This window comes from Apis mellifera, linkage group LG14, assembly GCF_003254395.2.
Source record: "Apis mellifera strain DH4 linkage group LG14, Amel_HAv3.1, whole genome shotgun sequence".
Classification (NCBI taxonomy): domain Eukaryota; kingdom Metazoa; phylum Arthropoda; class Insecta; order Hymenoptera; family Apidae; genus Apis; species Apis mellifera.
In genome coordinates, this window is record NC_037651.1 from 4,839,664 (window position 1) to 4,855,714 (window position 16,051).

General features: G+C 33.4%; 1 protein-coding gene across 5 annotated transcripts in view; it reads right to left on the reverse strand.

Annotated features, from left to right (window-relative positions):
* Window positions 1-16,051, reverse strand: part of LOC413582 (Allatostatin A receptor) — a 33,859-nt gene that overhangs the window by 16,115 nt on the left and 1,693 nt on the right. For 3 of the 5 annotated variants that reach the window (XM_006560200.3, XM_016916235.2, XM_006560199.3), the window contains exons 2-5: window positions 13,116-13,933; window positions 12,205-12,334; window positions 8,885-9,151; window positions 6,177-6,425 (exon numbers count right to left, since the gene is read on the reverse strand). In XM_006560200.3, coding sequence (XP_006560263.1) covers window positions 6,177-6,425; window positions 8,885-9,151; window positions 12,205-12,334; window positions 13,116-13,555 — 1,086 coding nt within the window. In that variant the 5' untranslated portion in view covers window positions 13,556-13,933. The remainder of the gene's footprint in view (window positions 1-6,176; window positions 6,426-8,884; window positions 9,152-12,204; window positions 12,335-13,115; window positions 13,934-16,051) is intronic. The other 2 variants (XM_016916237.2, XM_016916236.2) reach the window with 1 other exon arrangement.

The following is a 16,051-nucleotide window of genomic DNA, read 5'->3' on the forward strand; positions in this document are numbered from 1 at the left end:
ACTTCCGGTTCCCGAAATATCTTCGTGTAAAGAAAAATTCATTTCTAACTCATTTTACTTTAAACCTGATCGAAGCCTATTGAAATTAGAAAAAATTCGAACCGCCATAGCTTCGAAGATAACAGCTTCCGGTCGACGAATGAGCGATCGTTAGAAGCGCGGAACCTTCCCCTTTAAAACAATTTTTCGTTCATCCCGATACGACTTCCGGTTCCCGAGATATCGTCGTGTAAAGAAAATGGTAATAATTTTTAACCATTTTATCATCTTCGTCCTTGTCCCTTACTCGGTCCTCTCGCTCGCACTTTCTTCGACTTATCCCAAAATGACGAACGCGATTCCTGGAAAAACGTGCGCGATTCTTGGAAGAAGGTAACATTTCCAGGAAAATATACAGGTCAGTGGGTTGCGGGCTCGTTCATAATTTCTGCGCTGCGTTAAACACTATGCTCACAGCTTTCAGCTCTTACATCTCGCCAACCAATTGAGATATCGAGACGAAACAAAAAAGGAATTCAATGGCATGCTTTGCTCTATATCCTGAGTGGACTTTGATAAAATGTAGAAATTTCGTTTACGATTTTTTTTGCTTGAATCTCAGTGGTCTATTGTCTCGAATAGAAGGGCATTAATTTAACATATTCTGTACGTTAATTGAACCCGTTTTAACTACGTAAAAATCCGCAGTCCAATTATCAGGTAATTAAGAAAGCTTCGTTTTCTTTTTTTGCGAAGTAATTATTATAATTTACTCGATATTGTTCTATGGACAAATATTCTTACATTTCTCTTTATCTTTCTTTCCACAAAAAAAAGAAGAGAGGATGGAAAGAAGAAAATAGAACGAATGGAAAGAATATTAAATTGTTTAAATTCGTTTTCATTAATTATTTAAAAGATGCTAGAATAATTAAATGTTAACTTCCACTTCATTGTAGAAATAAATCAAAATCAATCTCGCCTCGAAACCATTCGAACACGCGCAACAAAAAGAGAGGCGCGATGAACTGGAAATGATGAAAAGTTAGAAACGAAAGAAGCCACGGTACAAAACAGATAAGACACGAATAGGTGGATCTCCATTCTCCCGCGTTCCTTTCGTGAAAAGTCTAAGAATCCCAGCGAACAGTACTTCTAAAATTAGCACCATTCTCCCCCGGATTCATCCCTCTTCACAGCCCGACTTATTATCTCTTAGCCGTGGATTCAAAAGTAGGGATTGCAAAGGTTGACCTGATATCCCAAAATTCTTCTTCTTCCATTCAACTTAGTATATGTATATATATACACAAGAATTTCGTATATTCGATCGTTTTATCTACATTGATTGATCAACGAGATTTGAATCGATATCCACGTATTGGTATTTCATTTTTTCCAATCTGGAAAGATGATGTACGAGGGGATGTTAACATTGGGAAGGAATCGATTTAGGGAAATCTAAATCAAGGAATTACGTATTCATGATGTGTCCTCGATATATCTTTTTATGACACGTTTTCCTGTATTTTTGTTTTTAAATTGATCCAAATGAAGAATTCTTTCGTTTCTTTTTTTTTTTTTCATCGAGTTATTCTGATTTTTCTTATCAGAAATTAAATATCCTTTAAGATTTTGACTTTAATCTATGTATTTTTAGATTATTATCCATTCAATGTGTTTTCTAAGTAATTTGAGGAATAAATGGAGAAGCTATAAAAATAACACTCCAAGATCCTTTAAGATCCCATATATTCCAATAATTCTTATAGATCCGTAACAACGTAGAAATTATTTTCATACGATGCACAATGTCTCTGATGAAAATGGAATTTTTTATCGTTTATTCTATCAAGAAGAAACTAACTAAACTTTCTCCCATTATCTCGAACAAACTCTTCGATTAATCCTTCCATTCGAGAATACGACATTTCAATCCATGCAATCTAATAAATTTAAAATAACAAATTCGAAATATCAAGTATTCGTATGTTTGAATGGACGATAAAGAATTTTCGAAGGAACAACTACGAATCTTGAAAAACGAATTCAAGAAAGAATTTCAAGAATAATCTTTCCATTTTTTTCATGTATATATTTCTAAAACTCATCGTTGTATTTCATTTCCATCCATTCTTTTATCCACTATCTTCTGGCTGGTATCTTATTTTCAGTTATCCGGCGAATCTTTTCCTTCGTCCATTGAAATTTTCCTCAGTCGGTGAAACTCGATTCCGCCCTGTCATATTCAAATGATACAGTGAAATTTCCGCTCGTGGATATAACACATTGTGTTAAAGCAAGGATGATAGAGTGAAATTTCCATTGATCAAAATTAATCAATCGATTAATTGGATTGAAATGAAAAACATGGTGCACGTATCGATTTAATTTCAATTTTGCAACGGCAATTTTGATCGTTCATTGGTGGAAAATTTAGAGAGATGATGATAATATAATAGAAATAAAAATATTGATTTGTAGATATATAAGAAATGTTGAGGAAATTTAATTTATTTTTTAAAGTTCCATTTCCTAAAATAAATTTGTAGAATACAATACAGAAGTTTTTTACGTGAAAATATCGGATTCAATGTTTCGTTGTTCCAATTTAATAACTCTTCATTAAAGAAACGTGGAAACAAGAATATCCTTTTTAAATAACCTGGTATATTTACAATTAGTAATATCATTGAAAGTGAACCTGGCTAAACAATCTTTTTATGAGATGATGAAAAATCGAGAAGTATTAATTTCATTCTAAGTTTCAGGAAAATCGATTAAACCTGATAGAAACTAATTCTATTTCTATTATTTAAATCGTCATAACTTTTTACACAAATTTTTTGATTTATTTATTTGAATTAATTCAAAAATTAATTTATCTTTCTTACTTGGCAAATAAAAATAACGAAACATTGTATTTTACAATTGCAAAAGTATGAGAATGAAATATGGAAGTTGTTAGAAAAATATTCTTTTCTATTCCCTATATTTAATTAATTCATTCGAGTAAAATAATAGATAATGAAACTGAATGAAAAGTTACTATCACTCGAATATAATTCACCCCTCATCCAGAATAAAGAAATGACAAACTATTTCAAACGTTTCTTGTTTTCTTTAAAATAAAAATGCGTCCAACCCTGGTTCACATACAATATCGTCCCCCGAAAGAACGAATCGTGCCAAGTCCTCGAAAAATTCGAAGGGAAACAGTAGGAATTTAACAGCGGCGAACGAAACGGTTTCACCGGTATTTTAAAACAATCGCTTTTCAATCTACACTCTTTCCAATGGAATCTAATTTCCATCCACTTATCCTTGATTTAAACACAACCTCTTCAAACAACGCTACATTACTTTCCAATTTCCTCCACCGAAAGCAAAATATTTGAAAAATTCACCATCGATTATATTCGAACGTATGTAGAGATGCATCTCATCTTATCAAAACGCTTTAAGAAGATCTGATCTGATCTTGCATACGCCACCCACGATTATTATTCTTCTATCCAATTCTATCTACAGTCTCACAAATTACGAAGTTCAATTCAATATTCGATAAAAAATAATTTAAATCCGTCGAGTAATACTATTCGAATAATATTTCTGTTTTTGATCTCTCTCGTTTAATCTCGTTGTCGATCGTTTTTTTTTTTTTTTTTTTTACTTTTTCTATTCGCATCTCACCAATCCAATGTACGAACAAAAACACACATTTTCATCTTCGTTTCAGAGACATTAACGAAGTCAACGCGGTGGCAGCATTTTTCCATTTCCGTTCCTCAAAGTTACGCGTCCCATAAACGATTCGGTCTGAATGGAGGGAGAAAAAAAAGTTCCAATCTCCCTAATTTGAAAATAGCGCATTAGCACTGATAACGCGGGAATCCATATTCACGCATATCATCTCGCCGAATATTCTCGCTCATCTCATACGAAGAATCCAATTTAGTAACTCGATTAGAAGTTTTTTTTCAGAACGAACGAATTACGTTTCGTAGAGAAATGAAAATCGGATTACGAGAATAATCTTCCCTCGAACGTGAATAAATTTCCCAAAATTTCAATGCGCTTGATAAATTTTTTCGCGATCTTCGAAGATAATATTATTTTCTTTTTTTTCAAACTCTCTTGAACAAACTTCTCTCTTAACAAAATCGGAAAATATGTTTCAAGAATTAACTCGAATAATACTTGAATAAAATTAACACTTTCTCCAGAGAACAATTCCAGTCTCCTTATCCGACGTAAGAACACGAAATAAGGAAATTCGTATCCGAATGGAAACAAGAGGGAGTTAAGAAACCACCTTTTCGGTTTGAAAAGTGTCGAATACGAGGCGCAAAATGTATGTGACACGATGAAGAAGGGAGCATCGTTCACATGTGTCATCGAAGGAAAGTTAGCGCCAATCTCCTTCCAACCCCCTCCCTCTTATCTACTCGAAAACCAACGATTCCACTCTCTCGGATGTTCCAGTGATTTATACGTCCGCGCCAGACACGGTGTGTCTACATCATTGTCCCTCATCCGTGTGGGTGGTGTTATGCGTGTTACGTGTGTGCGAGCAACAAGAAGTGAAGAGAGAGAGAGAGAGAAAGGAGCACCTCGTTTCACTTTATTTCATCGAATGAAACGAAACTCCTGCAGGAGGATTAATTAAAGGATACGCTACTTGGTGGGAATCTTTGAAAGAAGAAGGAAACTCGAGTGTATTTAATTTTTAAAACTGAATTTTTTTTTTCGTTTTAGTTGTTTCTTTCGCGATGAGGAAGGGGAAAAGTTTCGTTAACGAATCTATACTTGGCTCGAATTAAACGTTGTGATTGTTGATAATACAAATTCTTTTTTATTGGATTATTATTTTCATCGTCGCATGACAGGCCAGCGAATCTTTATTTTATCTACGAATTATATTTGTTATTTCTCTACTTTAACATTGTTGTTTCACTGTTCTCAGTATGCGTCCGTGCATACACACGTGCGATCGTGCACCCTGATGCAGTTATCATAAATTGTCAACGAATCAAATTAATTGGACCGCCTCCAGTCACGTGTGTATCGTCACTATTGGCCGAATCGATCATACGTCATCCGTTGCGCGACGAGCAATGCAAATGAGATATAATGAAATAGGGTAATAAAGCGAATATCGCGCTGTCCCAGTAAAAGGGAATTCACGAATTCGGCAAAATTATTTTATTTTTTACGGCGCGCTTTGAAAATTGATCTTTCCCTTTGAAAGAAAAAAAAACGACGTTTAAAAACAAGCGTTTAAATTTCGAGTCGAAAATTGAATTCGATGAAAAATGATTAATCGAACGGTGAAGAATTTAATTGGCGTGATGAACTTTCGCAAGTTTTTTTTCGTTTTTTGAAATTTTTTTTCCCCTTCCTCGATATTCGATTATAACTTTTGATCGCGCGAATCCGTTCGAAATACATCCCTCGTAAAATGGAGGGGAAAAATGGAGAGGAAGGGGAAATGGAAGCGAGGTCAGTGTAACTATCCAGAGAAGCCTGTCCGCGAATACAGGAAAAAAAAAAAACCTTGATGCAGTTTTCAACTTGAAGATGTACGCCTACGAGCGACACAAGTGGTGCCTGAAGAGGCGAATGTGTTTTCAAAGCCGTGTCTTTGTCCTAAACAAAGAAAGTTTTCCCAGGGGTCGAGAAGTGACGAAAGAAATAGATGGGTTTCACTCTCTCCACTATTACGAACGGCTAATTGTCCATCGTGGTAATTAATTCTATCGTGAAATTTTAAACGAGAACGAGAAAGGAACCACGATAATATAAGATCTCAGAGATCGACGAATGACGCAAATTTCCACCGAAATTTTTATCACGAATGGAAAAAATATAAAGAAAAAGAAGATATAATTTTCTCGTGATCGAAAAAATTACGAATTTTATCAATATTTAATAAAATTATTTTCATAAAAATCGCCGAAACATGCCGAATGTTATCGAATATTATCGATCGAAGTTGGCGACATAGCCGAATGAAATGATCGAAGAAAAGAATGACGATAGATTCAAACAAAATTATATACATTAAAAATTATTCTCCTATTAATTTAATCCTTAATTTATTTAAATGATAGTCTTTAAATGATTTGAAATTAGAAATTTATGAAATTATCATAAAAATAAAGAAATTAAACTCGAAGGAAAAAAAGGAAACTCACCTAAATGATGTCACCGGTACTGGCAGCTCTCGTAGTCTTCGTCAATGGTCCCAATTGTCTGTTTTGCTCCGATCGAGGTCTGCAGTAAATAATTTTTCGAAAAGCTTTTCGAAAACTGTCGCTGAGGAAGGCGTAAAGGATAGGATTGACACAGCTGTTCGTGTATGCCAAAATGTGGCTCGCTATTTGCACCATTATCGTCGCTGATGTCAATGGATACACGTCCAACGATTTCGTCACTAGTATCACCTTTGAAAGGAAGAAAGGAGAAAAAAAAAAAAAAAAAAAAGGTAAATATCGTTATTAGAGTTGAGAAAAGGATAATTTGAAGAAATTTTAAGAATAAAATTTGTTTTTGTTGATAGATAATCGATCATATCCCATGCGGAATTAAGCACGAACCAGAAAAGAAAAGTGTGCCGTCAATGGCTTATTCCATTAATGGCTATATCACCACTGAGAGTTTTAAAAAGATCGATCGTAACAGTCTATCAACTTTTTCAATGAATTTCCAGTTCACTGATTTTATACACGAATAAAAAACTTACGTGAAAATACGCGCGTTAAATATTCGTTATATTTTATGAAAAAAAAAAAAAAAGAGGAGAAAAATTCGAGATTTTCAAAAATATTTTTCTTTTAATAATTTCGAGATTAAAATGGAATTCAATCATCGAAATGCCTGGATTTTAAATTTTAAAATCTTTCATACTTTTTATTGTAAGGAGAAATCAATCGTTTTCAATTAAATTCTAAACCAAATATCTACAAATAAAATAAAATAAAATTATCGGAAAAATCAAGATAAATAATTATTGCATCAATTTGCTGGAAATATATGATGATATAGTCAATATTATATCGATATTACCACGAAAACAATGCGTCGAATTTAATTCACAATTGATTATTCGCCGATGATTTTAATAAATATAAAATGGATAAACAATGGAATCGACAAATAAACGTTAAGCAAATTCTCTATGGAATGTCTCTATGGAATATCTCTCGCATAAAATCGGTCGTATCATGATCGAAAATAAAATTTTTCGTCACAGTTCTCTGTTACGTTTCGACGCACGACCGGCACATTTTCAAAGGAGAATATATTTTTCACCAGAAATTCAATAAACGCATGCGTGTGTGCCCGATATATCTTCAACGAAGCGAGGGACACACACGTCCCCCAATGTCCATGGAATTGGAAGAAAAGCGGGAAAGGTAAAAATTCACAAAAGAACCATCGACTATGCTATTCGGTCTTAAAAACATCGATATACGAATGGCACGGCTTTGCAATTTTTTTTTTCTCTTTTTTTTCTTTTTTTCTTGCATTGCTTTACTTGTCGCTATTTCAAATCTGCAACAATCCACGGTGAAACAGAAATAAGAAGAATAAAAACACGAGAAAGGTACGAAATGGGATTAATATTAATTAATAAATAAAGTAAATTTGTTCCAAATTAAATGATATTACTATCTCAAATTGATAAGAATCAAGAAAGTTGTTACATTCAGAACAAATTGTTGATTAATAAATTATCTAAAAGTGGAGTGGAGCATACGTGCAACTTTCAACATGATAGATTTATAGCTCCAACAATTTCTCTGCTGATCTTTCTCTCACGAAGTTTTAACTCGCATGACAAACACTCCGATTATTATTCCAATATTTTTGTTATACATTTTTTCCTACGTTATCAAAATATCCTTGTGCAACCACGATATAAATAAATTCTCAACTTAGAAAAGAAACGGTAAGAAAAAAATTTTAACAAACGTCTCTTAAATGTCTTGTAAAATTGTGGTGTAATTATTATTTAGAAAATATAATTTTAATGATTAATGATTTTAAAAAGATAAATAAAATAATAACAACAATGATAAAAAAAAATGAACCGTATCATCGATCGATAAACCTCATCTCGATATTCCCAATTATCCACACGAAACGCACACGAAATTGCCAAATTTCACCGCACAATTTCCTTCCGCGATTTATCTTCCATCTCCATTACCACGAATACCCATGTACCAGTTAATTACATTGCGTTTGTAAACGATCGTAAATTTTTTCCCCATCCAGGCCCTCGCCCCGAAATGTCGTGCCAAAATCACGTCCCGACAAATCACACTTTCTTTTTTTTTTTTATCTTTATAAATCTGACTTTATCTTTATAAATCTGTGTGAAAGTAGATAAATAACAATTTTGGAAATATATATATATATATATATATATATAATAAATTGAATCAAAGTAATTTACTTTTCTCGTAATTGAAAATTACAAAGTTTTTAAATTAATTTGTTCGAGAGCAAAGCAAAGATTTTCCTCTTCCCTTTGCAATTGTTGTGGATTGATTTGATGAAAAAAGTAATTGTAAAAAAATTGTTGAATTTGAGAAATATTTTAACAAATTTCGTGATAGGAAAAATTTATTAGAATATCTTTCACGATGATTCTTTGCAATTAGAAAAAGTATCGACAAAAATTACTGAAAATAACATTCAAATACATTTCAAAAAAAATTTCATTCTAGTAAAATTGATTTGATTTTTAAATTCATAGAATCATTTGTTTGTTCCAATAAAAAAAAATAGGATATTTTATTCGAACGAGTTGAATAACACTATTTTTTTCTGTAACATTACTAGAGAAAGAGAGAGAGAAAATATCAAACGTCGTGGGAAATGAAGTGAGACTAACCTGTATAGGGCACCAACAAAAGGCGAAAACGCCAACGACGACGAAGACCAGCCTCGTGACTCGTTTTCTTCCACGACGGCTTTCGGCACTGACGCGATCGGTGCGCCAGAGCCTGATGAGCATGCAAATGTAAAAGAAGCATATCAGCATCAGTGGCAGCAGGTAGCTCATCAGGAAAAACGACATCTGGAATAACGGCCAATTATATTGCGGTAGGATTCGACAAGCCGTCAGGTTCTCCGACGACGAGCCATCCATGTCCTGAAACTAAAGTGAATCTGCATATATAAGAGAATAGTTCTCGGCCGTGTTGAAAAGAGAAAAATATACACGAATTGTTTCAAAGGTATATAAAAATTTTTACTTTCTTTTTTTTTTTTTTTTTCGAAAGAGAAAATTCGAAAGATTATACTCGTGAGAAAGATATTGTCGTTCAATTTCCCAGTGAATTTTCCATTCTGAAAAAATTGAAAACTCAATAATCACATCGTCTATCAATCGAGAGATGTGATATTTCGTGATACAAATACGAATAAAATAGCTTAATACGATGTTTAATACTCAAAAATATATCAACTTCTTTTCCAGATCGATATTAAACGTGTACGATGTACGTATAATAAAATTCGAACGAGCAATTACTGAAAATTGATCAAATTATTGTTACACGTTGAACAATAACATGGAAATTTAAACATCGCGAAAAATACCTCGAATTAAAGATAAAACTTGAATATCGAAAATAATAGAAAGGAAGGAAAGAAAGAGAAAAACCACGAATTCGTTTCATCGACATCAATTAACCATCAAATCGACTGGTTCTAATAAACGCATAATCACAATTACAACGATTCAATCGGAATCAAAGATAAAATATACTTTTGACACAATGACAGCTCGAATTTCACCATCACGATTCCATTAAGCAAAATACCGATCAATTATATATATATGTACAAAATTGTGCCACAATTTAATACGCCAACAAATTTCTTCCTTTTCCTTCCTTCCCTCGATTCGATCCCAATTATTCCATTCGACAACATTTCGGGATATTATGATTCGCGCAAATGGCGCCTGTTATATACCTAAAATCGGGGTGTATAATCATCGAACGATCACAGAGGGAAGTAGAGGGATGGTTATTTCTCCCATTTCCGTTGGTGGAGTCGCGGAAAATCGTATAATGCATGACAATGAGCTCTCTCTCTCTACGTGTGTCTGGAATGATTCAACGAAATTTGCGCAAAACGTATCTGAGGATAATTCTCGCGTGCACGTGTGCGTATGTGTACGTGCACGTCGATGTGAATATGGGATTATCGTGCGTGATCGTGATTTAAAAATATATTTCCGGCAATTACATTTTGATAAGGGATTATCAAATGTGTTAATAAATGGAATATGAATTGTTGCTATTGAAACATCTGGTGATTAATCAATTAAAATAAACACGTATCGTAATGAAGGGTTAGGATAAACGTATTTATTTTTGCAAAAATAATAAAATCTTTTTGTGGACGAATAATTGGAGAAATCTTAGCCTCTAATTCAGATATTCAGAGTTTTCTTTTTCCTCATATACAAGTTCCACCTGATTTTCTTCGAAGTAATTTGGAAAAACAATTTGGATAATTGGTAATTAACATTCCAAGATATTTTTTTCTCATACACGCGTATAAATGATAAACTACATTCAAAAATAAAAATACAAATTGTACAAATCATAGACAATTCTTCTAATGTGAAAGCACAAAGTCTTAAAAACCATCATCGATAATGTCACAAAGACATTTCCATCATCGAATAATCGTTAAATACTTATAAATTATAATTGCGCCTCTTCTGATCGATCAGAAACATTCAAACATCGCGACAAATTGTACCACTTTGCTAGTCAAATACTTTTCTTCTAATGTGAAAGCACAAAGTCTTAAAAACCATCATCGATAATGTCACAAAGACTACTTCCATCATCGTATCGAAATAATACTTGTTAAATACTTATAAATTCAAACATCGCGATAAATTGTATCACTTTGCTAGTCAAATACTTTTCTTCTAACGTGAAAGCACAAAGTCTTAAAAACCATCATCGATAATGTCACAAGGCTACTTCCATCATTATATCGAAATAATACTTGTTAAATACTTATAAATTATAATTGCGCCTCTTCTGATAAATCAGAAACATTCAAACGTGATAAATTGATTATCACTTTGCTAGTCAAATACTTTTCTCTATACTTTTCTTCTAACTGAAAGCACAAAAAATACAAAAGCACAAATAATACTTGTTAAATACTTATAAATTATAATGGCGCCTCTTCTGATCGATCAGAAACATTCAAACATCGATAAATTGATTACCACTTTGCTAGTCAAATTATACTTTTCTCCGCGTAATGTAATGTTTATCCCCCTCCTTTTTTTTTCAGAAAACGTACCGCCAATCGTCATCACGCTCATTTCGCCCGAAACTAATTAAGAGTGAGAACACTTGGAAAGAGAGATTACCGGATAGACGAGGCGAATTTTCCTTTCCATTCCCACTTCAATCTTCCACCACCATTACCGGTACATTATTTGAAAAGGGTTAATCAACCCCCTTTTGTCAACTTCAATCCCCCTCCACCTTCCTTTCGATCTTTTTTTTTTTCTCGCGCCTCGAATCGGATTAATCCCTCCCTCCCTCCCGTTAAATACACGAACGTCCCCTATTATCCCCTTCCTTCTCCCTCCCCCTTTCGAATACCGGTGAACGGGGAATCGCAAGTGAATTGTAAACAATCTGGGGAATCGCAATGCGCGTGTTGATCATTTTCATCGAGATATTGGCCCCCGTTGAATGGGGGCGACATTGCGCGTGACAATCGAGTTGAAAAAGTCAAGCGAGAAGGAAAAGTGAATTTCCCGTCGATCCACGAGGAATCAGAATTTTTGTTGCATTTTGTTTGCAAACTGAAAACTTTTGAATTTCGTTTCTCGATTTCGGGGAGGGATTTTTTTAGAGAAGTTTAATCGTATTATTATTATAGAAAATTTGGAATCTTATTATACTGTTCGAGTCTCTGATCTGTTTTATTAATAGTTTATTAAAAATGTTTTATCTTTTCAGGCTGTTTTCGAGTGGAAGAATTTTATCTTATCGAATTTTCCAATAACGTACCACGTTGAAGGGTGTAAATTAAAATTGGGAACGAGCTCGGAGGAATGGATGAAATAAAAATTAAACGAAAATATTGGCGAATGAAGGTACATTAGATGGGGAAGAAAATCGATTTTGAATGGCGGCCAATCGATCGTAGAGTTTGACTCACCTCGCCGTGGACGAAGAATGCGGGAGTTGATATCGCGAATATCATCGCCCAAGCGATGCAAATGGCGATGATCGCGTGGTTCTCGGTCCTCCACGACATCGAGGAAATAGGATGAACCACGGCCAAGTATCTGTAACGATTAATCCGATCATATTATTCGAAAACTAATTCTTTTTATCTGATTAAAAAAAACTTCTATATAAAAATATCCGTTTCGAGCAGCAATTGGAGAAGAATAAGAATTATTGGAAAATTCTACGCGATGATACTGCGGATTATTTCAAAAATGTTTCGAAAATGCTGAAGCAATATACGTGATGGAATCGAAAATCCTATCACGTATAAATCCGCATAACTCAAAAAAAAAAAAGGTAAACTTGGAGGAAATAGAAAATGAAAACGTATTTCGTGAGAAAATCAAGATCCTTCCGCACGTGTGACATTTCGAGAAACGAGCATTGGTTGATAGTGCATCGTTGCATACGATATCTCGAGACACAACTGATATTTATGGAATCTAAGGAATATCGACAACCCTGTTTTATCGTGCAATATTATCGTCGATTTCTTTTTTTTTTTTTCTTTACAATAGAACAAATGGTTTCGAATACAAAATTTGTGAATGCATCAACTAAAGCAATATTATCAAATATCCTTCGAAATACGTATCTTTTTTTTAGACAGACGTTACCATATTTAAAGGATGAAATAATGGACGTCCATCTAAAGAACGAAATCAAAATTCTGATAATCGATAATTTAAACATTCTACGATATTCCAAGGATAAAATCTCCCTCTCCATAATTTTCTTCTTTATCTAAATCTAAAATCCTAATTTATTCTAATTTATCGAATCTTTTGCTTCGAAACAAAAGAAAAAAAAGAAAAAAGAAAACGGTATATCACTCACCTATCAAGGCTCATGAGGACTAAAGTATAAACACTGGCGTAGGCAGTGACGATGATGAGGTACTGGACCATTTTGCACCAAAAATTGCCGAAAGGCCAGAACGGTAGCACGAAATCGGTGGCTGTGAACGGTATGCAAAGGATGACGAACAAGAGATCGGCCACGGCCAGATTGATGATCAAGATGTTCGTGGTCGATCTCATGGTCGGGTTGGCCGCTACCACGATCACCACCAACGAATTCCCGACCAGCCCCAATATACCTATCATGCCGAAAAATATCGGGACGACCACCACCACTATCTTCTCCACTTGGTCGCGATCGAACGTGTAATCGAACTCCTCGTTGTACCTCAGTGTTTCGTTGTTGTTCATCGAGTTCGAGACGTTGGTCAGATTTTTGATCACCCTCTCCGAAGTGATCTCCATCTCTTGAAGCATCGTGCGTGATCGCCCTAACTTGTGATTCCTTCCTTCCCTTCGCCGGAAACTAGTCTCTCCTCTTTCTTCCTCCTCACGCTTCTTCCTCGCCCATCGATTTCCCCCTCGTCCGAATCATATCAAATTTTCACGAGTTTTTCATTCTCGACTTTTCAAGCTCCGCTTCAAGTTTCGTCCTCGTCCTCGACAGGAGCATCTTCACGCTCGTTCACGAGTGAGAATTGTTTGGAAGATCGTTCCAGGAAATGTGTTCCTCGATATTCATGATCCTCGTGGAAAAATTATTCTTATTATATCCTTTCTTTTATAAATCTTTCTTCCCTTTCGTGGTGCTTCGTTCCAAAGGAAGTAGATTGGGGTAGGATGGTTCAGGCACGTCTGAAAAGAAAGAAATATATTTCGATGAAGTACTTTTTGATGTAATAAATGAATTGGATAAGTTGAAATAATGGGATTCGTATTGTTGGTTACAATACGTTTTTTTTTTTTTTCATTTAATTCAGTATCGATTCTAAGCTTTGTTAATAAGTGTTAATACCACTCTTTTCTATCTAGAAGGAGAATATTCCAATTATAAAGGATTAAATTGAAATCTGGTAAGTAACAATTCCTATTGCAAAGCAGAAACGTTTAGTAATTGAAGCGATTAAATTGGTAGCTTAAACCAGAACTATGAGGCTTGAATTACATTAAGATATTTCATCTCAAATTCTATCTGAAATTATAAGGATGAATCATATTTGTTGCGCTGTTTATTAACAAATTTTTATCATCGTCTTATTATTTTTTTATTATCTTGCTTGAACTTTTGATATTTTGAACAATATGAAATATCAAATAATCTTTAGCGTGTATCATAATATAAAGATCTTTTGTATGAAATGAATTCTTGATCTTCACATTGTATATATATATTTCATTTTTATTTCTCTTTCCTATATGTGATAGATGCATATTAAATTAATTCTGCTATTTTTAATTCTTTTACCAAATTGTTACCAATTATTTCTATATTTTTTCCAAATTTATCTTCCCTATACAGGAATCCACATCTCAATTCTGATAATTCTCCACGTGTTCTTTCCTATTCTAAAAATAAAATACACTGCTATTATATTTCATATTCCTCCCAAATTTTTCATAAATTCTGTTGTGAAGATCCCTTTTTCATTCTTCTCATTCTTTCTTTCTCATGCTTTTTTCAATCTTCGACCGTGACAAGAGTCAATAAATCACTGAGCGGAGATCAAAAAAAAAATAAAAAATAAAAAATAAAAATAAAAATTGACACGTTTCGACTCGTGTTTGACTGGTAGCCAATGCCTTATCGAAATTCAGGTCACGTTGAAAACACGTGCGGTGTCCTCTCTTTTCTTCGTTGAAAAAAAAAGAGAAAGAGAAAGAGAGAGAGGAGAGCGTTCTATTTATCCCCCTTTTTCTTACTTTAGAGAAATATAAATATAATATAAACTCGGTATGTCGAAGTGGTTGTTCAAAATATTATTATAGGCTAAATTTAAGGGGTTAAGTGCTCTAAAGTGGTTGGAAATTTACGACGAGAGTTATTCACTTTACACAACCACCAATTATGTGCAATATCGAAATACTGCGTTAGATAAGAGAATGAAATGTTATTTCTTGAAAGAGATCTAAAAGATTAAAGAAAATAAGATAGATGTGATTATGGGTAATGAAGATATCGAGATATTTCTTTTTTAATTTAATAAATGGATATTAATATATCCTTTCAGATTCATATTATTAAAAAGTTATTAAAAAATTGAACGTAATATAATAAATATTCTGTGTGAATTGAAATTTTTGTAACAATTTTGAATAATGGATAATATTGGAAAAAGCATGAGAAACTTTTATATTCTAAATTTTTTTTTAAAATACACGTTTCAGTTTTATTCTAGTAGAATACACGTATATGAAAAATGCAAGAAACGTCAATCATTCGAATATTATTCAACATCTAATTTTAAATTTTTAAACTTTCTTACAATAATTTGTAAATTAATAATAGCGAGTTAAAAAGATATACGAATTATGATAATTTTACATAATTTTGCCTTTTATAAAATTTTGTCAATTTTGAACTTTGCCAAAGGAAGAAACAATCTTTCATTCCAATATTAAAAATTGATGGATATTTCCTTTTCGAAGATTCGATTCACCTCGCAAAATCTATAAATTTTTCCACGAAGTTTCCAACATGTTAACACAAAAGGAAAATATTGCAAAATTCTTTACTATTTTCTCGAAGATTCTTTTTCACTCATCATCCAACGATCCAATCTTTCCAAAAGAAAAATCCCAATTTCAATTTCTACGTCAACGAACTCAAGTCCAATTTGATCCACTTTTCAAAAAGAAAAAAAGAATTATCATTTCTACTTGGAAGGACGATCGAGGATCATCCTTCCCGATTCTATCCCAATTTATCGAGTCGAACCACGATCAATAATATCATTTTCAATAAAGCCACAACCT